The following is a 24323-nucleotide window of genomic DNA, read 5'->3' as shown; positions in this document are numbered from 1 at the left end:
GACTGGAAGGCAGGCAGCACAACACCAGACTGGAAGGCTGTCACGTTGGACTGGAAGGTAGGCAGCAGGACGTCAGGCTGGGTAGCCGGGACGTCAGGCTGGGTAGCAGAAACTGGGACGTCAGGCTGGGTAGCAGAAACTGGGACGTCAGGCTGGGTAGCAGAAACTGGGACGTCAGGCTGGGTAGCAGAAACTGGGACTGGGTTGGTTGGTGTGGAGGCAGGTTGGGTTACTGGCAGGATTGTGCGGGTCGGAAAGAACTTTCGTTTCTTTTTTGACTTAGCCACTGCAGCTTTGTAGGTAGGTGCAGGGCTGTAGGAAAAGAAAGTATCTGGGCAAAAGGAAGACCAAGGAACAGTGGCAGGAGGAGGGTTGTGTGGGATTGTTACAGGTGGAGGAGAAGAGGCAGGTGGATTGAAGGCAGGATAGGTGCAACACTTGGTGACAGGATAATAGTATTTGGTAGGAAGTGGAGTAGACTGGGCTGTAGCTGAGGTAGACAATGGGGAGATAGTTACTTGGGAAGGCAGGTGGTTAATGACAGGGCTGGAAGGTTGTGGCTTGGCTAAACGCAGGAGATCTGACCATGCTTGTAGTACAGGTTGAACAAACACTGATTCACACACAGCCTGACTAACCAGAGATTGCACTGAATAGATGCAATCAGACAACACCTGCCATGGACAAGAGGAATAACATTCCATGAAATAGGCTGGATCATCCTCTAACAACCATACCAGAGATTCAACTTGGCCCAAATTGAAGGGGGGAGAAAAATCATCACTTCCTTCGGGATAACATGACAGGGCTGGCTGTGCACATAACTGGATCAAGGGCTGTACATCCTCAAATGACCTGTAGCCCTGATCCACCAGGGAATGAGCTGATCGGATGGTTTCCATCAGCTGGTCACTAGTCCACCCTTTTAGAAGCTGGCGACAATATTCACCATCCTCTTCTGCCAGCAGAGAATAATACGAGATTTCATTGAAATCCATATTGGCCAACTAACAGGTCGGGATGGTTCCTCAATGCAGCCACGTCTGGTCAGGGATGGCCTTGGTATACTGTCAGGGAATTATTAGACCAGACTGTGTGGACTGCACAGAGGAAACCCAGAACGAATGTGCGTAAAAATAACAAGTGTTTATTATAAATAAAAGGAAAGTGAAAACATACAGTGCACAACCAACCACAACAGAAAGAAATATATATACAATAAATAGGAACTACCGGAGACGTTAATGAAAGCCAGGCCGAGGTCATACACCAGGGGATCAGTCGATGGGTAAGGACGGATGGATGGGCTCAGGATTGGAAAGGGACAGGTCAGGTAGATACAGGGTTCAGGTACAGGGTTCAGGTACAGGGTTCAGGTACAGGGTTCAGGGTTCAGGTACAGGTACAGGTACAGGGTTCAGGTACAGGGTTCAGCGGTCAGGGCACTTGCAGAGAGAGATACCAAGGCAAAGCATATTAGCGCTTGCCGGGTATATATAAGACTGATGATTACCCTCACGTAACAGCTGATCGGAGCAGATGCTGTCTGCTCCACACTGCCGGAGTACACCCGCTGGTGAGCGCCGGTACTACAGTCCAGGGATCAAATAATGCCACCAAGAGGTAGGTCCTCTTAATACAGGCCCTGGGTGTTAGAAGACACCCGCTGGTGGACACTGGTACTGCAATCCAAAAGATCAACAGCGCCACCAACGGGTGGACCTTTTCATGACAGTTATATAACATAAAATCTAACTTCTGTGGGACTACAAGTACCCCCAGCTGAATTGTTGTAAATGATGTCTGAAAGCAGTGTCTTTATAGCAGTGTCTATAGGATGGGCTATGCCCACTCACCACTCTGGGACTCATATGAAATTGGCAATGATGCAGATGATGAGAGGGCTCTAACAGGAACTCCCTCTGTATCCTGGCTCTGGGTAAGGGTGCCCGCCACGCCACACTGCAGCCCACTGGGTTCTGAAGTGCAGGCATCTCTGGATGGCCCGGAACACCCTCTGATCCACTGCAAAGGAGAAGCGATGCTGTCTGCAGAGATCCCTCTGGATATAGCTGTCCGGCTCCGCACTGTGTATCAGCAACTCTGTCACACAGACCTCCTGCTGGCAGAGTCAAACAGCATCCTGAGAGGCTGATCTAGGCTGGGCCAGTCCCTTTTATATCTTTTCCCAGCAATCTGTTCTGCCCACTCAGCATTCTGTTAATTGTAGTTCAGCTCAGTCTTGCTGGCATATTAATTTCAGCATTCTGAACTACACATGCCATGATGCTTTGCTCTAAATCCTATCACAGGAAAAAGGAAATTTACGCATAGAGTCCAGCAAACACTAGAGGGAGCCAACCCCACATTAATAACAGAAAATGTCTCTAGATTGTAGGCATAATAGCCAGCCCTGGCTACAGTACTTTATACAAGGTTTAGCCACTTCAGCTCCGGAAGGTTTACCCCCTTCCTGAGCAGGCCATTTTTGCAATACAGCACTGCGTTGCTTTAACTGACAATTGCGCGGTCATGCAGGGCTGTAACTGAATAGAATTTATGTCCTTTTTTTCCCCACAAATATAGCTTTCTTTTGACCGTATTTGATCACCTCTGTGGGGTTTTTTTTGCGTTTTTTTGCGCTATAAACAAAAAAGACCGACAATTTTGAAAAAAAAAACATTATTTTTTACTTTCTACTATAAAACACATCCAATAAAAAATGTAAAAAATCTAATTCGTTCATCAATGTTTGCACAAAAGTTATAGTGTCTAAAAACTATGGGATATTTGTATGGACTTTTAATTTTTTTACTAGTAATGGTGGCGATCAGTGATTTTTAACGGGAATGCGACATTGCAATGGACAAATCTGACACTAAGTGACACTTTTTTGGGGACTGCACTTTCACTATATAAATGACACTGGCAGGGAAGGGGTTAACATCAGAGGCGATCAGGGGATTAAGTCTGCTCCTAGGGAGTGCTTTCTAATTGTGGGGGAAATGCTGAGATAGAGATACGTGTTTCTGCTTAGCAGAAACACAAGATCTCTGTTCCCCCCTCACACAATGGCGGTCTGCCTTGTTTACATTGTTCTGTCTCTCCTCTAAGCAATCGCAGGTGGCCGGCGTCCATCGCAGATGCTGGACCTGCTGATTGGCTCCTGCTGTGTCCAGTCACAACGGTAAATGCGGCTCTGGTGGCGTGCGCGCACGCCAGAGCCGACGACATCAACGACGTACAGATACTTCATTATGCACTTAAGGGCTGCCCTGCTGGAGCAGATGTACGTGGAGCGGCCCTTGAGTGGTTAGAAATGCCCCCATCGGAAAACTTCAGTTTATAGCTAATTTATCATTTTTTTGAACACACTGCAAAATCACAGCCCAGACCTAACAACAGTATGCACTATGTTCACAAACAAATGTATGCAAGAGACCCCATTGTGGAGATGTGTATCTAACCTATATAGCCCCTTTTTACCCCATCTGATAAACTATCTTACCAGGTGGCATTGGAGAGAGATTTGGGTATAACTTTTGAGGCGGAGGACTGGCGTTCCTGAAGTACCCAAATTCACAAAGGTGTACTGATCGAAGCAGGTTACAAAATACAGGCCAGATGATATTTGGTACAGAACACCTTTCACGAATGTACCCAGGTTTGTCGGCATTCTGCTTCAGGGGCTGTGGCCAAATGGGCACTACTTTACACATATGGTGGATTTGCCTTAAAGTTCGCCACTTTTGGAGGAGGCTACATACTTTTATTTACTCAGTAACTATGGTAAATATTACCAAAGACATGAGCATAGCCCTGTTGGAAAAGCCGGCTGAGACTGTCCCAAGACACACACAGACATTACATCTACTTTGTTTTTAGCGGCTAACAGTGCTATCGCATCGGCATGGAAAAGTCCAGTCATAGATCTTGCCTTGATGAAACGCACTCACCTGAGTGTCGATTACAGGACAAGCAATCACGCTTTGAAAAACCCCAGACCCTTAGGCTCGAGAAAGCCTGATCCCCTGGCCAGAACCACTTTCTTCCCTTTCTTTCTCTTCTTCTTAGACCTACTATTCTTTTTTCTATACTCCCTTGGCACCTCTCTTCTCTTAGTATTGATAGAAGGGTCCATGGACCCAAATACATGGTTAAACAGATGCCTGGACCTGGCCCTGGGAGGGTACTGGATATAGGATGAAAGTATTGTTGTTGTATAAAGTTTTCATTGATGTACATCTACAATGATGCCCTTGGTTTTAAGGGCTTTTACTTTTCCTACTTGGAAGAGCACTGTTTACCTCCAAATTAGTGTCCTTCACATCATGGAACTGCTAAGAGTTGGCCCACAATAACTACCTGGGCCTTTAACCAAACTATCAAGCAGTTCAATTTTGTTCCTTATGGTCTTATGTATACCAATAATGTTGTGTATGTTACCTTAGCAATTTACTGTTGTTGCTCTATTTTGTATTTCCTTTATATTTTGAAAAAAAAAAAACTTACCGTAATAAAAACTATTGAAGCAGAAATATACACTGAACGCAGGGATTCTGATGCAAGCTAGCCCTCAGTCATTGACACAGAATTCCAGGCTAGCAATTGGAATGGTGATGAGTGAATCGGTTTGGGCAAATTCTCCTGAATATATGCATAAAGATTTCTTCAGTGTGGACAGAATTTATGCAATATATGAATGATTGTCTGGATTATGAATTTGTTTGATTCTCGCAGATTAGATTATTTTTGCTAGCATTTCCTTTGAGGTCACTTGCTGCTTTTTTTCTCAGGCTTCTCTCCATCATTTGGAGAGCACTTGAACTGAACTCAGCGGTGTAAACTTGGGTATTGGAAAATATTTATTTGACTCTTTGCATGGGTTCTGGATGCATTTAAAAAATGCACCTCAAAGCATCTGATGTGAATAAGCCCTAAAAGAAATGAGGCAGCAGGGTCAGAAAAACAGACAGATGGCTAGTAAGAAGGAGGTCAGCAATGGCAGCCCGTGTATTTATTTTAGGGCATTTTAATTTAATGAACAGACAACACAATGACAGCAGTAATAGTGATCTGTCTGATCATGCCCTATAATTAATATTACACACAACACAAACTTTTCAATGAGATCTTCCCTTTCCTGGGGGTTAGCATATATTAGAAGTGTATACATAGAATAATATGTGATTATACATTTCTTCTGTTTATGCTAAACAAGCTTAATTTGACTCATTTGAATCCCACATGAAGAGATGCTTGTTGAAAGATTAAATGACACTTTAAAAATATAATTAATTTCATGGAAGCATATGTAGTTAATATCGCTTACCAAATCTTTCCCCACCATTGGTGTAGTTTCTGTTATTATTATTTGCTGTATCCCCTAAATATTTAACAATTTAGCATTTTGAAAGGCCTCAGACGTTCATACAGCACATGGACAGAATAAAATGATGCTTTTAGAGGCATTTTTATTTTTTTATTTTATGCATCTGAAAGTCTTTCATTTTGTATTGTATGCCTCTGAATGTTTTTCTTTCTTTTTTTTATGCCTGTGAATATTTTTATTTTATTTTTTTATTTTATGCATCTGAATTAGCCAAAGTGTCCATGCACATTGTGGTAATTAGAGCAGCATTTAGGGGCATTAAAAAATGACCCCAAATTTGCACTCCGAGAGGTACATACATGTATAACTGTATTCTAGTGATTAGAAAACATAAATATTCTAGCCATTAAAGCGAGTTTACATGCACACACCTCTAAAAACTTCATGCACATGTAAAGGTACATAAACAAAATAAAATGTGTGCCAAAACTGCCATTTTTTATGCTGGATTTCCAGGATAGATGGGAGTATTTTGATATGCCTCTGTGCATACAGCCTAAAACTGGCCATACAGTGATTGTAATGTGGGCTCCATGTTTGACAGATGTCAATTGTTTAATTGACTTGTGTCAAAAATGATATGTTGGAAACTTTTTCAATGATCATTGGCTGCAGGGGAGCCACTGCCACAACACAATAGGGTTGATTTACTAAAACTAGAGTGGAAAATCTAGTGCAGCTGTGCATAGAAACCAATCAACTTCCAGTTTTTTTATGTCAAAACTTAATTGAACAAGCTGAAGTTAGAAGCTTGTTGGTTAATAAATCAATCCCAATTTCTTGGCGGAGGGGATGCCTCCATCCACCTCACTTGTATAGTTGGAGGAATCAGGTTTTTTTTTTTTTTACTTTAGTCTTGAAGTGTAACTTAACAGCAGCAAATACAAATGAGGTCTCCTCCACTTTCAGATAGAACTGTGTGGTGTAGCAAAGCTAAATCTCAGAACTGGCTGGACAGGGAAAACAGCTCCAATACATGTATTCCATATGTGTATTTAGCTGTTCACATGGAGTTCAGCTTTAAAGAGAAAGTAAGCCCTAATGGATTTGACTTCCTCTTTTCCCCCTGCAAAGTAAAAGCATAATGGGCTAGAATGCATCGCATAATAGCCCATTATGTGCCACTTACCTGCAAACGAAGCCCACGATGTCCCAGCGCTGGGTGGAAGCATCCATCTTCACCCTCTTCCTTCCCGGGCTGCGGACTCTGGCTCTTTGATTGGCTGGAATCATGTGACATCACTCCCACACATGCGTGCAGGAGCCGACAGTCACAGCACAGGCCCTATAAAAAGGCTCACGTAGCCGCATATTTCCAGTACCTACAAGAAAGCTTTATTATAGGCTTACCTGTAGGGAAAAGGGTTTACAACCACTTTAACATGTTGCAATAGTAAGCATTCTAAACTGTACTGTGTGCCGATTTGCACTTATCATTTAAATACAGTCACACTGAAAATATTCTTTCATATTCTTTTAGTGTACGTAAAGTTTCCAATTATACTGATGACTTTAAAACTTCAAGATCAAGAGTAATCTCTATAGAAGAAGATCCAATGCCAGAGTATTTGTTAAAAGACTACAGACATCCCGAAAAGAATATTGAAGAAGAGAAGGCAACTCAGGAATTTACTATCACCCGGTTATTAGCCCAAAAGGAACAACTAGCTTTAGCTGATTCTTTCCTTTCCCACTCAGCTGGAGATATTTCACCTACTTCACAGTATTCATCATTTTCTGTCCTTAAAAGTCCAGGTCACCTAGAAAAAGAGGAAAAAAATGGCCTACAACCAAAAAGTAGTACCCTTAAAAAAGGTACATTACCAGGAGATATTTCTGAAGACATCAAGCATCACTCAGAGCATAATAATGGAAAAACCGGTAAGGTTGTAAAAAAGGTGTCAATAGCAACTAACATCAGTCAAGGCAAACCAGAAGGAGACATGCTACAATATAAATGTCAATCACTATCAGAGAAGACAAATTCTATTCAAGAGATGCATGGAAACCCAGATCATATCTATAAGATAATATTTGTTGGAAGCACAAATGTTGGGAAAACCTCCTTTTTACAGAGAGTTTATGACGGTTCTTTCAAGAAAGATGTATCTGCTACTATAGGTAAGGATTGTTATTTTAGCAACATAAACTTAAATTTGATATTTATCAAGCCAGCTTTATGGGTACACTGTTCCTCTAGGGTTGGAACCTGGTTGTCAGTAAAAGCTTTGAGTTCTGTTTTAAAAATGTATGGCTTCGTAGAAGACTCAGTAAAAAATTACCTAAGTTGCATAGAAATCCAGCAACTTAGGCCGCGTACACACGGGCGGATTGTCTGCCCAACTAAGTTCGTCAGACAATCCGACAGACAGTCCGTTCAACTTTTGAATGAACGGACTTGACCACACACGATGAACAGACAGTCCGCTGAAATCTTGCGCGATGACGTGTACAGCACGTACGACGGGACTAGAAAAACGACGTCCAATACACTGCAATGCAACCTTCGGCTGTGTAAATCCTTTCTGAGCATGCGCCATACTTAGTCCGTCCAACTTGCCTACACACGAGCGGACTGTCCGCTGAAACCAAGTTTGGACGGACAAAACCAAGTTTGGACGGACAAAATTACGGAAATTCCGAAAGACTAAGTCCGTCAGACTGTCCGCTGAAAAAGTCAGCTGAAGCCCACACGCGAGCGGATTGTCCGCTGAAACACGGTTCAGCGGACTAAGTTGGGCAGACAATCCGCCCGTGTGTACGCGGCCTTAATAAAACCAGGTTTCCCCTTATTTTAATACTCAAGTGATAGTGCTAATCAACCCATTAGTATCAGCCAAACAGTGTTTTAGTTATATAGCAATATTAGTCATACGTTAATCTAAGGCAGGCTTTCCCCCACTGTCTGAAAACTTTGGCTCTGAAATTTTTACCATAGTTTCTAACCAGTGTACTACTGCACTACCCATGATAAATATGCAAACTTATCACTGTAATAAAGTAATATAATGAAAATATTAAGTCATGAATAATACGTGAAAATGAATGCATCTATAAACAATGTTTCCGCTGCAAACATCAAATGTGTTCCCACAGTGAATAAACAATATATTATAAAAGTGTTGCGCAGCTATCCAACTTCTGATAAATAATAACAATTTAAACAATATATATTGCAATAACCTGTGATACATTATTGCATTAATGCAACAATATTGAAGTCCAATCTTGCTACTAGAACCTATGTGCTTATAAATATAGGTGTATAAAAATATACAACTAAATATTCTTCAATAATATAGTGCGTCTTCAGTTATACTAAAGTCCCACACCTCCATGTGTCACCTCTGTGCTCACAAAACTCTCACCTTTGTACATAAGAAAATGTGCCAAATATTCATCATCCACCAATTAGTAGCTATAGGTTGATGTCCAAACCCCCTGCCCACTTGGGGCCCTTCAGATGTTGTCACAGATACCCCTAGTATAGTAAGGTTCTGGCCCCTTTAAGGCACCGAATCCCTCATTTGATCTCATTTGATCCCTCATTTGTGCGAACATGCAAACACCATGAAAGTATATGAGACACGAACGTGAAAAATCAAAAGTGCTAATTTTAAAGGCTTATTTGCAAGTTATTGCCATAAAAAGTGTTTGGGGACCCAAATACTGCCCCAGAGGAGATGTTTTTTCAGGAGCAGAGATTTTAACAATGCTTAAAGTGACCCAATAAAAATGTAATATTCCTTTAACTATCGTGCCTGGGGGTCCCCTTAGTCCCCTTAGTCTGCCTGTAAAGTAGCGCAGCAAAATGAAATTTCAAAAAAAAAATATGTCATTTAAAATTGCTCATGGCTATAATGTATTGACAGATCCTGGCAATACACATAAAAAATAACAGCGTGGCCATCTCCCCCCCCCCCAGTCCATACCAGGCCCTTCAGATCTGGTATGGGCATTAAGGTGAACTCCACACCTAAATAATTTTTTTTTAAATGGTGTGGGGGTCTCCTCCCCCAAAATCCATACCAGACCCAAAGGGCCTGGTATGGACGTGGGGAACCCATGCCGTTTTTTTCTTAATTCTGTCATAGGGCTCCCCTTAATCACTCCAATACACTATATTATATATTGTACACTGCATTATATACCCTGCACTGTATTATATATACTACACTGAGTGCACTATATACTCTGAACTGCAGTATATATACTATTCAGACTGCTCTATATACTCTGAACTGCAGTATATATATGGACTGCACTATATTCTCTGCTGGAAAATGGAGCCTTAGGTGTTGGTGGTGGCAGAACACAATAACCCCTCACAGTTACTCTTGTTGGGAGCAGAAACGGTCCCTGCTGTTAAATATTATTTTAAAAATTGTAATTGCATGCCCCTGTTAAACTGGGGCAGAAACATTGGGCCTTAGGTGTTGGTGGTGGCAGAACACTGTAACCCCTCACAGTTACTCTTGTTGAGTGCAGGAACGTTTTTTTTAACACCGCACTACACTGTATTAGAAACTGTATATATAGGCTACATTGAATGCAGAGTATACAAACTGCGCCCCCCTTTCCCTTAGGGTTAGGGTCAGGGTGCCCCCTACCCCTGCAATAAACCACTGTGCCAGGGGCAGCTGTCCCTCCTGCCCATCCCTTGTCCCGGCCCTGCTCAGTCCATTATAACACACTATACGGGCGCTGTGTAAGCAGCCTTATATAGTCTGGGGCATGGATTTAGTCCCCCTGAGCCATGATTGGCCAAAGGCACCCTGCCTTTGGCCAATTATGGCTCTCGCTGAGGAGCGTGCTGTGATTTGGCCAAAGCATGCAGGTCAGGTGTATGCTTTGGTCAATCATCATATAGCAATACACTGCGGTCTTGCAGTGCATTATAGGGTGCTCAAATTTGTTGCGAATGCCCCATAAAATTTGCTGTTCGGCGAACGGGTGAACACCCGATCTTCGAGTCGAACTTACGTTTGACTTCAAATTTAAAGCTCATCCCTAGTTAGGAACACTGAATACATAAGATCAGACATCACAGTATATACAGTACAGTACAGGGATATTCAGGAACATGAAAGCTGGATCATACCGCTAATCTCCAATATATATTTATATAGTAAGTAATAATTCTGTTGCTGACATAGGGTGCAAGATATGTTCCTACCTTTTCATTTTATGTTTTTTTTTATTTGATATAAAAAGTTTGTGTTTTGGTGCATGTATTGCGGTCCAAGAAATTTAGTATATACATAAATTGAATAAATTCAGCTGCCACCTCTTCTATTCTTTAGTATACGATCTACCACTGTAAACATTAATTGTGAGGCTGAATGAGAACATTCAACACCTTGGACTTTGTTAGTTAAATGGGTTGTAAAGGTTTGGATTTTAAAAATAAAAATAAAAAACATGTTATATTTACCTGCTCTGTGCAAGGGTTTTGCACCGAGCAGCCCCAATCCTCCTCTTCTGGGGTGCCCCGCCAGTGCTTTTGGCTCCTCCCATTCCTCGGTGCCCCCATGGTAAAGCTGCTTTCCCTGAGGGCACCCGTGCAGGGGAGCTCCTGAATCCTGCTGCTGCGTCCCTTGACACAGACAGCGGGACTCGGCCTTGGCCCCTGCTCCCGTGTCACTTCATTTGATTGAGAGCAGCGGGAGCCAATGGCTCCTGCTGCTATCAGTCTGTCCAGTGAGATGGGAGCCAGCGGCTGGAGCTGCTGGGCTCACGCATGGCGCTGGATCGGATGGGCTTAGGTAGTAAAAAGGAGGGGTCTGGGGGGGCCCTTACGGAAAAAACTTTGAGACTTTATAATCACTTTAAAGAGAGAGCGAGAGAGAAGATGAAGATGTGAATGTACAATATATGTAAATTGACAGTGCTATATACAGTAAGGGCCCGGTTCACACTGCGGGCGATGCGAGGCGACACGACTTGCCTCGCCGCAATCTGACAAGTCGCCCCCGTTCTGTACAATGGAACCGTTCTGAGAGGAGCGACTCGAGTCGCTCCGACTCAGAAAAAAGGTTCCTGTACTACTTCTGGGCGACCTCGGGCGACTTGCATTGACTTCTATACAGAAGTCATTTGCAAATCGCCGCTGAGGTCGCGGCAGGTCGCGGCGAGGCAAGTCGGTGTCGCCTCGCATCGCCCGCAGTGTGAACCGGCCCTTAGTCCCTGTAATAAATATATACAGTGTACACATATACATTTATCATTTATTGCTAAACACAGTCAATCCACCCATACAGACCTCAAAGACCATCTTTGGTGGCCCAGCGGTGTGTTTCAATGTATATGTAGTGCTACCCCTGGAAGAGCTGTTAGATTGTTTTGACTCTCCTGCCCTGCCTGCAACACTGATTACCTGTTCTATACCTGGACCCGTCTGACTACTGACCTGAGCAGAACTGGCCAGAGGGTTCTCACATCTTAGCAGACAGTCTCTCCTGCAGCAGCACATGGTCCTAAACAGCCACTTGAAACACAGCAATATCTCACACAGAAGCACAGTTTTGAAAAAAAACTCAATATTTTTTACTTTTTGCTATAATAAATATCTCCCAAAAATATATAAAAAACGATTTTTTTCCTCAGTTTAGGCCGATATGTATTCTTCTACATATTTTTGGTAAAAAAATTGCAATAAGCGTATGTTGATTGGTTTGCGCAAACGTTATAACATCTACTAATTAGGGGATAGCTTTATGGCATTTTTATTATAAATTTTTTTACTAGTAATGGCAGCGATCTGTGATTTTTCTCAGGACTGCAACATTATGGCAGACACGTCGGACAATTTTGACACATTTTTGGGACCGATCAGTGGTATAAAAATGCATTGATTACTGTAAAAATGTCACTGGCAGGGAAGGGGATAACACTAGGGAGTGATCAAAGGGTTAATTGTGTTCCCTAGTGTATGTTCTAACTGAAGGGGGGGAATGTGTAGGGGAAGAGATAGATTGCTGTCCATACTCTGTATGAACAGATGATCTGTCACTTCTCCCCTCAGAGAATCGGAAACTGTGTTTACACACACAGATCCTAGTTCTACCTGTGCCTGAGCACTCACATTGACTCCGTGGGTGAGCAGGGGGCACGCGCCCCTAGTGGCCACAGGATGAAGCCACGTTACATAATGTTGTTTAGCCCAGCTATGCCATTCTGCCACAGTACAACTGCAGCGGCTGGTCTGAAAGTGGTTAAGCACACTGTACAGCCCTGTTCCTGGGCTAATTACATTTTGTCAGGCACTCCCACTCTCCTTACGGATCCATAGCAGTACTCTTCCTGGTCCACCCTTTTAACAATGAACTACTCTTGTTTGTTCTTTTTTTTTTAGTCTGTAAATATACAGTTGAAAGAGTCTGGTTGTATCTGTTTGATAAGTGCAAAATAAGTACCTGCTAAACCTTCTAGGAACCTGGTGAGCTCAGAATTCCCCTGGGCTCTTTGCCTCTGCTTTATTATCATCAGGTGCATACTTCTCAGCTCTCACTGTATACTACAGAACACTTTTTCTTTTATGTAGGAGAAGTAGAAGTGTTCTGCAGTCCTAACACTTCCTGTGTTGGGGTCACAATGCTACTTTGTACAGTACAGCAAGTAAGTGTAGTCACCCTAGTAGAAACAGTGCATTACTGGGAGGATCACAAAGTGAAAAAAAGGAAAAGCCTGAAAAGAAAACTCATTTAGCCACCACGTGTAAGGTCTGGTAAACTGCAATATATTGTAGTTACAGTACAGTACAGTTATAGTACAGCGGAAGGGTTACAAAAGGTTAGACATGAGTTTAGACTATAAAGAAAGCAAGGAATTTATGTCTTAGTTATGGAGATGAACAAGGATAACTCAGCCTTGGCATAAAGTAAAAGAAAAGAAAGCTTCTGCTTAAGTTCAGACAAAACTATTTTGCTGATAATACAGGTGTCTGTGCCTAGCACTGGGTGGCATACACATTATTTTAAAAATGGACTTTACATACTCTTGTAACGGAAACATTGTTGCAGTAGAAAAGGAAACAGCAATATATTTTCACTTATTTCCCTTTTTGTACGAACATTCATTGCACCACTGCAATGATTTAAGTTACTTTTTAGGAACTGACATTTTACTATTTGCTGTATGTATTAGCACATTAGTTTTAAGATGAATTTCTCTTTCACCATTAAAACTTCTACAAATAAAACACTTTACAGTAAAAAAAATGCTTAGCTTCGCAGATGTAGAATGATGTGTTCTAAGTTCAGTTCTTTGTTTTACTCAGAATTGAAAGATGAGAAAAATAGAATGGTGTGATTCATACATTTTATTAAGCTTGATAGTATTTTTGTCCTATCAACATGCTGTATATGAGTTTTGAAGAAATACAAGATATTATTTGTTTGGTGACTGGTATTTAAAGAATATAATCAGTCATAGTTAAAAATATTTCAACAAAAGCTAAAAAGTCCCTGTCTGATTGTGACAATATGTATATGTAATACACACAAAGAAACAATTAATCCCTTTGCACCAGTAAAGCAGGAACAAACTGGACTTGCTGTAAACTCATTGTACACAATAGCTGGGGCTCCCAAAGTTCGAAGAAGCTAGCTATTGTCATCTAGTAAACACCTACATGCAGACAAAATGGCACCCACTAAATTAATTCAAAGACAACTTAGCCAAGTGCACTTAAGATATTAGCCCTTGTACACGCGGTCGGACATGCTGACAACCAAATCCCTTGGATTTTGTCCGACGGATTTTGTCTGAAACTGTTGCATACACACGGCCAGACAAAGTTGTCGGAAAATCCAATTGTACATAACGTGATGACATTATTTCGTTACTACGTTCATGCTAGTAGCCTATAGCTTTGGTCTAGGAATTTGATCTGAGCATGCGTGGCACTTCATCGGAGTAGGCTACACGTGATCGGAGTATGTCTGATCCGAGCATTTTGTCGGAAAATTTTTACGGACAAGTTGGAAAACTTGGTCCGTCGGAGTATCCGATGGAGACCACACACAGTCGGATTATCAGACAAAATGGTCCGATAGGACACATTCCGTCGGAATCTCCGACCGTGTGTACAAGGGCTCAGTGTTACAGTACCAACTATAGTCCTACTATGCGCGCTCTGGTACCATCTTAAAAAACTGCTGGGCAGTTTTCCCAGAGGCCAATTTGACAGATATATACAACTAAGGCATGGCCTGCAATCGCAGTCAAGGTCTGTCCGGCTCCATCCTATGATCACCCAGTGATTCGGGAGGTGCTTTTGGAGGGGAATAAAGAAAAGCATGATCTCCAGAGGCTACTCTATTCTTCTCAATGCCCTTCAGAACCCTGCCAAATTGCCATGTAGGAAGGGAAGGGAGAAGGCTATAGGTGCTATTGATGGTGAAACCTGGGAACTCTTTCTATCATCTGCCCCTATGGTCTCAATCTCAGCATCCCAAAAGCTCTCACATATATATTTGCTGCACAGGGTTTATAGGACACCACTCCAACTACACAGATGGGGGAAACGAAGAACCCCATTATGTCCAAAATGTGAACGTGATCATGGTGACCTTATTCACATGATCCAGAGATCTAAGCCCTAAATTAGTCAGTTACTAGACTGAGGTTTTAGATACAATCTCAAAGTATATATGTTTAGGATTCCAAGAACACCTCTTGTGTGTCTGTTGAGTGCCCTGGAGAAAAAATCCCTAACTCCACAAGATCATACTGCTGTTCTTAGGCTGATGTATACCATGCGTAAATTAATTGCCCAATATTGTATTGTCTCCCGGGTACCCACCAGACGGCAGTGGGTGGAACGAGTGAATGATATGCTCATAAACGAAAAGCTGACATATCAACATAGAAGTGTTTCTCATAAATTTTACTCCATGTGGCAGCCGTGGTTGGATGCCCCTGGCCATGCGCCCACTCAACTGCTTCAGAGATAGGCCCCCTGTTTGGGAATACTAAGCCTTCATAGGTGGCTTGGAACCAAATGCTGTAGCTCCATGATAACTTTGTCTTGCTGGGTCATACACTGTTTTTTCTTTTCTATTTTTTTTCTTTTGTTTCTTTTCTTTTTCTTGTTGTTTACTGGTTTAACACTCTATTAGTCCACAGAGCTCTGTGGAAATAAGTCTAAAATGTTTTTTTTTTCTTTTTTTGTATATGAAGTTACTAAAGTTACACTCTGCAGATCCCAGTGAGGAGAGCTTTGAGAGCTGATTGGAGGGAACAGACACGCCCCCCTTCACACAGCATACAGAACAGAGCTGAGGCTGTCAATCAGCTGGAGATTCCTCCCCATCACCATTTTTTCACGGTGTTGGGAAAACTTGTCAGAAGTGATTCATTCTGGTAGCAGAGGAACAAAGGAGCAGGCAGAGATGACACGTAGTGCTCCTAATTGAGACAAGTACACACTATGGAGGAATATGCTCTGTTAATATTTCTTGTTTACAACCACTTTAACTGACATGTACCACATTAAAAGGTTCTTCTATTTTAATTCACAGAAGAAGAAACAATTTTTTGGTCTGTAAAATTTTTGCTTGAAGTTACAGGCACTTTTAGATTCCTGGAGCCCTTTTTGCACAGTAGCACACCTCTACACACACTGATAGTCTTCTAATCAATAGTTTTTTCTGAAGTGTTTCTTCTCTGTTTTAGTTGTGTCTGTGCAGGGCACATACAGTATATGTATTTAATTTGTTCTTATTTTTGCAGGAATAGACTATCATTTTAAAACTCTAACTATTGACAACAAGCAATATGTACTTCAGCTCTGGGACACAGCTGGACAAGAAAGGTAGGTAAAGCTTTTTGGAAAATGTAAAACTTTTTTTTTTATATTGTCTAAACTCCTTTTGTTTGAAATTAGTGTACTCATAAGTAGGGATGAGCCGAACACCCCCCTGTTCGGTTCGCACCAGAACCTGCGAACAGACCTAAACTTCGTGTGAACTTTAGAACCCTATTAAAGTCTATGGGACTTGAACGTTCACAATCTAAAGTGCTCATTTTAAAGGGTAATATGCAAGTTGCTGTCCTAAAAAGTGTTTGGGGACCTGGGTCCTGCCCCAGGGGACATGGATCAATGCAAAAAAAAGTTTTAAAAACGGCAGTTTTTTCAGGAGCAGTGATTTTAATAATGATTAAAGTGAAACAATAAGGCCGCGTACACACGGGCGGACTGTTCGCCCAACTTTGTCCGCTGAACAGTGTTTCAGCGGACAGTCCGCTCGTGTGTGGGCTTCAGCGGACAGTCTGACGAACAAAGTTTTTCGGAATTTCCGTAAAACTGTCCGCTGAAACTTGGTTTGAGCGGACAGTCCGCTCGTGTGTAGGCTTGTTCGTCAAACTAAGTTCCGCGCATACTCAGAAAGGATTTACACGCCGAAGGTTGCATTGCAGTGTATAGGACGTCGTTTTCTAGTCCCGTCGTACGTGCCGTTCACGTCATCGCGCACGGTTTCAGCGGACTGTTCGTTCATCGTGTGTGGTCAAGTCCGTTCATGCTAATTTTGAGCGGACTGTTTGTCAAACTGTTTGACGAACAAGGTTGGGCGAACAGTCCGCACGTGTGTACGCGGCCTCAAAGTGTAATATTCCTTTAAATTTCGTAGCTGGGGGGTATCTATAGTATGCCTGTGAAGGGGCGCATGTTTCTGGTGCTTAGAACTGTCCCTGCACAAAGTGTCATTTGTGCAGGAAAAAAAGTCTTTTAAAATCACTTGCGGCTAAATTGTCGGCTCCCCGTAATACAGAGAACACTCAATGAGTGTTCTCTGTATTAGCCGACAATTCATTCATTCATTGATTAAAAAAAAAAAGCGTGGTGGTTCCCCTAAATTCAATTACCAGGCCCTTCAGGTCTGACATGGATATTAAGGGGAACCCCGTGTCAAATTTAAAAAAAAATTGACGTGGGGGTCCCCCTAAATATCCATACCAGACCCTTCAGGTCTGATATGGATATTAAGGGGAACCCCGCATCAAATTAAAAAATCTGACCCCTGGCTTCCCTCTCCAGTGTCAGAGGGGCGGGGTCAGGTGACGGGTGGCCCCGCCCTCCCAATATAAGAAACGTCAGCGCTGGGATCTCCGCAGTGTCTCCGCAATGGAGACAGAAGAAGGATGTATGGACAGCGCTGGACTGAGAGATCCCCTGTCGCTGGATATGATCATCCATCGCTGGACCCCGGAGATTCGTCGCTGGATAGCAAGAGTGGATTAGCACCGCTGGAATCTTTTTTTTATTTTTTTATTTTTAATAAAGGAATTTTTCAAAAGTGTGTTTGTCTTATTTAACCATTTTTACACTTTCTTTGTGAAATGGTAGGGGTACTTTTGTACCCCCTTACCATTTCAAACAGGGGGGGCCGGGATCTGGGGGTCCCCTTGTTAAAGGGGGCTTCCAGATTCTGATAAGCCCCCCGCCCGCAGACCCTCATAGTATGCCTGTGAAGGGGCGCATGTTTCTGGTGCTTAGAACTGTCCCTGCACAAAGTGTCATTTGTGCAGGAAAATGAGTGTTCTCTGTATTAGCCGACAATTCATTCATTCATTGATAAAAAAAAAAAAAGCGTGGGGGTTCCCCTAAATTCAATTACCAGGCCCTTCAGGTCTGACATGGATATTAAGGGGAACCCCATATCAAATTTAAAAAAAAAAATTGACGTGGGGGTCCCCCTAAAAATCCATACCAGACCCTTTATCCGAGCACGCAACCTGGCAGGCCGCAGGAAAAGAGCGGGGGACAAGAGAGCGGCCCCCCTCCCTTCTGAACCGTACCAGGCCACATACCCTCAACATTGGGAGGATACTTTGGGGGTCTGTGACCCCTCAAAGTACCTTGTCCCCATGTTGATGAGGACAAGGGCCTCATCCTCACAACCCTGGCCGGTGGTTGTGAGGGTCTGCGGGCGGGGGGCTTATCAGAATCTGGAAGCCCCCTTTAACAGATCCTGGCCCCCCCTGTTTGAAATGGTAAGGGGGTACAAAAGTACCCCTACCATTTCACAAAGAAAGTGCAAAAATGGTTAAATAAGACAAACACACTTTTGAAAAATTCCTTTATTAAAAATAAAAAAATTAAAAAAAGATTCCAGCGGTGCTAATCCACTCTTGCTATCCAGCGATGAATCTCCGGGGTCCAGCGATGGATGATCATATCCAGCGACGGGGGATCTCTCAGTCCAGCGCTGTCCATACATCCTTCTTCTGTCTCCATTACGGAGACACTGCGTTTCTTATATTGGGAGGGCGCTGGAGAGGGAAGCCAGGGGTCAGATTTTTTAATTTGATGCGGGGTTCCCCTTAATATCCATATCAGACCTGAAGGGTCTGGTATGGATATTTAGGGGGACCCCCACGTCAATTTTTTTTTAAATTTGACACGGGGTTCCCCTTAATATCCATGTCAGACCTGAAGGGCCTGGTAATTGAATTTAGGGGAACCCCCACGCTTTTTTTTTTTTTAATCAATGAATGAATGAATTGTCGGCTAATACAGAGAACACTCATTGAGTGTTCTCTGTATTACGGGGAGCCGACAATTTAGCCGCAAGTGATTTTAAAAGACTTTTTTTCCTGCACAAATGACACTTTGTGCAGGGACAGTTCTAAGCACCAGAAACATGCGCCCCTTCACAGGCATACTATAGATACCCCCCAGCTACGAAATTTAAAGGAATATTACACTTTTATTGTTTCACTTTAATCATTATTAAAATCACTGCTCCTGAAAAAACGGCCGTTTTTAAAACTTTTTTTTGCATTGATCCATGTCCCCTGGGGCAGGACCCGGGTCCCCAAACACTTTTTAGGACAGTAACCTGCATATTACCCTTTAAAATGAGCACTTTAGATTTCTCCCATAGACTTGTATAGGGTGTTCCGGCTTTTCGAATTTGCTGCGAACAGCCCAAATTGTTCACTGTTCGCTGAACAGGCGAACAGGCAATGTTCGAGTAGAACATGAGTTCGACTCGAACTTGAAGCTCATCCCTACTCATAAGCTATAAAGACCTGTAATGTAATAATTGTGGCTTTGATCGATTGCAGATAGGCAGTATATATGATGGAAAAAAACATGTAAAATATAACCAAAGTATACATTTTTTAACCTACATCCAAGTATCCACAAACAACTGCATATTGCACACTTCAGTTCATTGCACTACCCTTGGTGTTTAAGGTCTACTTTAAAGTGTTACTAAACCCAGGACCCTGCATTAACTATATCTGGTCACCCACAGTGTGCAGAACATGGAAATGCAATTATTTTAGTAAATATAAACTGCCTTGTGTCTTGTGACTTCTATCAGTGTCTGGTTAAAGCTTGTAGGAGGAGTTTTCATTCTACTCTGACTGTCCTACGAGGCTGCAGGACCCCTGACCCTCTGTCTGGACAGTGCTGATTGGACCTGTGCGGATCACATGCACCTTTCAAGAAGAAAAATATTTTCTAGCAATACAAACTGATCATGTGAGGAGTGACTCCAAAGGCTCTGTACTAACAGGAGATGGATTGGGGACAGTGGAAGAAGGGGAGGATCAGAGAAGATAGGTTCAAACAGCCTCTTTACACAATGTGGAGAATTAAGCCCTTAGGGGGATTGTAGAAAGTGCCATTGCTTCTGGCACTTTAGTGTACCTGGGAGGGAAAGGTGCAGCATCTAGCCCTGCTGCAGGCTGCCTGTCAAAGCCTATTACTGTATAAATGTGACTGGCAGGGAAGGGGTTAACACTAGGGACGCTGCAGGGGTTAAATGTGTGTCCTAGGGAGTGAATATAACTGTGGGGGAGGGGACTGATGAGGGGAGGAGACCACATTCCGGCTCTGTTACCGGGCAATCGCAGGTGCCCAGCGGACATCATGGCCACTGGGCACACGCACTGGGTTCCCAGTGATGCGGCTCGTGCGCTCTCCACAATGCCAGGAAGCAGAGGACGTCATGTGACGCTCACCCGGAGAGAGGAACAGTTCCTGCTGCCGTCATTTTACAATACGGCGGTAGGGAACTGGTTAAAGTCCAGTCAAATACTAACTTTACCTAAACCTACTCAACCCCCATTCTGAGTCTATTCTAATGACCCTGTAAAGGAAGGATGTATACACCTATTGTGAGGGCACTCTGGTCTGATCACACAAAAAAGTTTAATAGACTGAGTTAGATAGCACTGCGTGAACTGTAGTCCAGATGAGAGAGACTCTACTGTAATAAAGCTATTGAACTGTATTTCCCAGAGGGAGATTCACAAGAGGAGGGGGAAGAGCTGCTGTAGAGGACACAGCTTCCTCTTGCCATGAGGGAGTTTGGAGAGTGCACATAGCTGTCCAGTATGCACTACTACTGCTGCATAACGGAGTCCTGAGCATTGTCCGGAGTGCTGTGCCCAGGTGTGCCAACAGCCAGAGTCATCTGGGTGCAGAGCAGAGAGTGGACTAATCACTTTGGTGATGGTGAGCTGCAATATCGCTGGGACTGGTGAGCTGCTGCTGTAGAGATATACTATCTGCTGCTAGAGAGACTGAGCCCTTTAAGGAACTGACTAAACAGCCATATAATAGTCTTATTGCTGCCTGCAGGCTCAACTGGGACTAGTTTAATGTGCACCAATGGTATAACTGAGCCCAAATACTAGCTGGCTGAAGAGTTAGGACTAAACACTGCCACTTTACAGCTGCTACATAGAGACCTTTACCTATTGTTTATGTTAAGGGGTACCTCTCATGGGACATTGCCTTTTCATATTACAGATAATGCTTACAAGCACTCTTCATTGCTGACTTTGCTGATTAATTTGTTTATCCCAGTCCAGTGGTACAGAACTCTATTATAAAATACCTTGGCATAGAGATTATACTGTCTAGAATGTGCACTGAAAGTGCACTTGGAAGTGCAGTTGCTGTAAATCTGAGGGGTAGATCTGAAATGATAGGAGGCTCTGCTGATTTTATCATCCAATCATGTACAAGCAAAAATGCTGTTTTTCATTTTACTTGTATGTCCCCCTCGGATCTACAGCGACTGCATCCCCAAGTGCACTTTCAAGTGCACTTGTAGTGCAAAGTGGATTTGCCTTTAGTAAACAACCCCCAGTGTCTGAATCTTCTGTACCTTCTGTGTGTTAATTTATGATCAAACTACCATTTTTTCTAACCCATATCAATACATTGAGTTCATTTACCACTAAACGGCCCCATGTGTATTTTCTGGTACTAATTCACAACCGAGTTTAAGGTATCTACATGTTTGTTCCTAATAAGTGCTTGCAGTAACTTTCACTCAACCGTGCGTCTGAGGGGCTGAGGCGGTTCTTGGGGGGTCGAGGTGCAGAACAGAAAACCCAAATTACAAAGTGGCTCCTTTAGGGGTAGTGCTAAGTACAACCATTTTCCTTTACATGGTAGTTAGAATAGGGCTTAGAGTGGAGGTGGGAGCAGGTTTAAGTATAGTTAGTATCTGATTGGACTTCCGATTTAAGTCCTGTTTCATCTGAGATGACATGAGATGCTTACAGCCACAGATAGCGTAATCTTACGTATATAAAACAAAAACGGTTGCGCTCTATATCTAACACCTATAAACATGATAATAAATAATAATCACATTAAACTATTAAAAAGTCCCAAGATTGGACGGTAAACTCTAAGTGTTCAGTGGTATTAAGTGACCACCACCATAAGAAATGTGCGTTTACCAGCTGCACAGACAAATACTGCCTGTGGCTAACACACAGCCAGGGGCCTTTTCCTCATTGGGGTTCCCATCCCGGTCCAATCACTGCATCTATAAGGGGATTCTCCAGACCGAACATCCACAGACCCAGAACCTCCAATGGAAGCTGGTGTGCAACTCAATGCCTGTTTTTATCTATAGCTGTCCATTGATATCTTTTTCCGAGCCATGTTCGATCCTATCTGAGGTTCTGGGTCTGTGGATGTTGGGTCTGGAGGATCCCCTTATAGATGCGGTGATTGGACTGGGATTGGAACCCCATCGAGGAAAAGGCCCTGGTTGGTTGTTAGCTACAGGCAGTATTTGTCTGTACAGCTGGTAACCGCACATTTCTTATGGTGGTAGGTTTGCAAGAAAATTTAAAATTTTTGGAACAGACTATAAGTTTGTTATTTTTTTTTTCTAATAATAGTAACCACATTCATCACCAAGAACTATAGAAAAAGAAGCCATTCAAAATGGCTAAAATAATTTCAACATTTGCTTATTAAATATAAATTACTGAATATGGTTATTTCTAACAGGTTTCATAGTATCACAGAACAGTTCTTCAGAAAAGCAGATGGTATAGTGATTATGTATGATGTTACATCTACAAAGACGTTCACAGATGTGTGCTACTGGCTAAATCGTATCCAAGTGAGTATGCTAAGAAAAAGCTTGTCCTAACAAGTATTAAGGTAAGAGAAGTAGAATATACATGAAGTAGAGGTAATTTACATTATTTTTTTTTTATTATTATTATACAGGATTTATATAGCGCCAACAATTTACACATCTTTACAACTTTAGGGCAGACAGTACAATTATAATACAATTCAATACAGGGAGAATCAGAGAGCCCTGCTTGTTAGAGCTTACAATCTAGGAGGGAGGGTCAAGTTATACAAAAGGGTAATAGCTGTGGGGATGAGCTAATGGAGAAAGTAGTGCAGTTGTTAGATGGAGGCAGGATAGGCTTCTCTGAAGAGGAACGTTTTCAGGGATCTCCTAAAAGTGGATAAATTTGGAGACAGTCTGACAGATTGGGGTAGAGAATTCCAGAGGATGGGCGAGGCTCGGGGGAAGTCCTGGAGGCAGATATGGGAGGAGGGGATGAGGGAGCTAGAGAGCAGGAGGTCTTGGGAGGAACAAAGAGGGCGATTAGGTTGGTATTTTGAGACTACGCCAGTGATGTAGCTGGGGGCAGAGTTGTGGATTGCTATGTAACTTATTGTTAGTATTTTTAATTTAATTCATTGGGCAAGTGGCAGCCAAAGGAGGGATTGGCAGAGAGGGGTAGCAGACACTGTGCGATTTGTAAGGTGGATGAGTCTGGCAGCAGAATTCATGATGGACTGAAGGGGGATAGTCTATTTAAAGGTAAGCCAATAAGGAGGGAGTTGCAGTAGTCAGAGAGATAACCATGGAGTGAATCAGGAGCTTTGTGGTTTCATTGGTTAGAAAGGGACGTAGTTTAGAGATGTTGCCGAGGTTGAGGCGGCAAGCTTTGGAAAGTGATTGGATGTGGGGCCGAAAGGAGAGTTCAGAGTCCAGGATAACACCTAGCAAGCTGACATGTGGGGATGGGTGGATGGTTGTGCCATTGCTCTTGACAGTGAAGTCAGGGGAAGAGGCACGTGGGGGAGGAAATATTATAAGCTCAGTTTTGGACAAGTTGAGTTTGAGGAAGTGGTGTGACATCCATACAGATATGTCTGTTAGTAAGTTAGTGATGCGGGAGGAGACCGATGGAGTGAGTTGAGGGGTGGAGAGATAGATTTGTGTGTCATCAGCGTAGAAATTATATTGAAAGCCATGAGAAGCTATCATCTGACCCAGGGAAGAGGTGTAGATTGAAAATAAAAGAGGTCCAAGAACAGAACCTTGGGGGACCCTGACAGAGAAGGGAAGAGGAGTGGAGGAAGTAGAATTTCGTTGGGATAGGTAGGATGAGAGCCACTGAAGAGTGCTGTCACGGAAACCAAGGGAGTAACGTTTTTTGAGGAGGAGGTGGTGGTCAACCGTGTCAAAGGCAGATGAAAGGTCCAGAAGTTGGAGTACAGAATAGTTTCCATTGGTTTTTGCAGTTAGTAGGTCATTTGTGAGTTTTAAAACAGCAGTTTCTATGGATTGTTGAGGGCAAAATCCAGATTGAAAGGGATCAAGAAGGTTTTTCTTAGTGAAGTGGTCACTCA

General features: G+C 42.8%; 1 protein-coding gene across 4 annotated transcripts in view; it reads left to right on the top strand.

The window, feature by feature from the left end:
• LOC143982705 (EF-hand calcium-binding domain-containing protein 4B-like) overlaps positions 1-24323 on the top strand; it is a 196243-nt gene that overhangs the window by 148915 nt on the left and 23005 nt on the right. For all 4 annotated transcript variants that reach the window (XM_077481649.1, XM_077481651.1, XM_077481650.1 and 1 more), the window contains exons 11-13: positions 6873-7513; positions 16127-16208; positions 22671-22785. In XM_077481649.1, coding sequence (XP_077337775.1) covers positions 6873-7513; positions 16127-16208; positions 22671-22785 — 838 coding nt within the window. The remainder of the gene's footprint in view (positions 1-6872; positions 7514-16126; positions 16209-22670; positions 22786-24323) is intronic.

This window comes from Lithobates pipiens, unplaced genomic scaffold (assembly GCF_037356315.1).
Source record: "Lithobates pipiens isolate NorthernLeopardFrog02 unplaced genomic scaffold, aLitPip1_a1.2 Scaffold_16, whole genome shotgun sequence".
In the NCBI taxonomy this organism is placed as follows: Eukaryota; Metazoa; Chordata; class Amphibia; order Anura; family Ranidae; genus Lithobates; species Lithobates pipiens.
The sequence above is the reverse complement of the archived record's forward strand: the minus strand, read 5'-3'. Positions and strand labels throughout refer to the sequence as shown.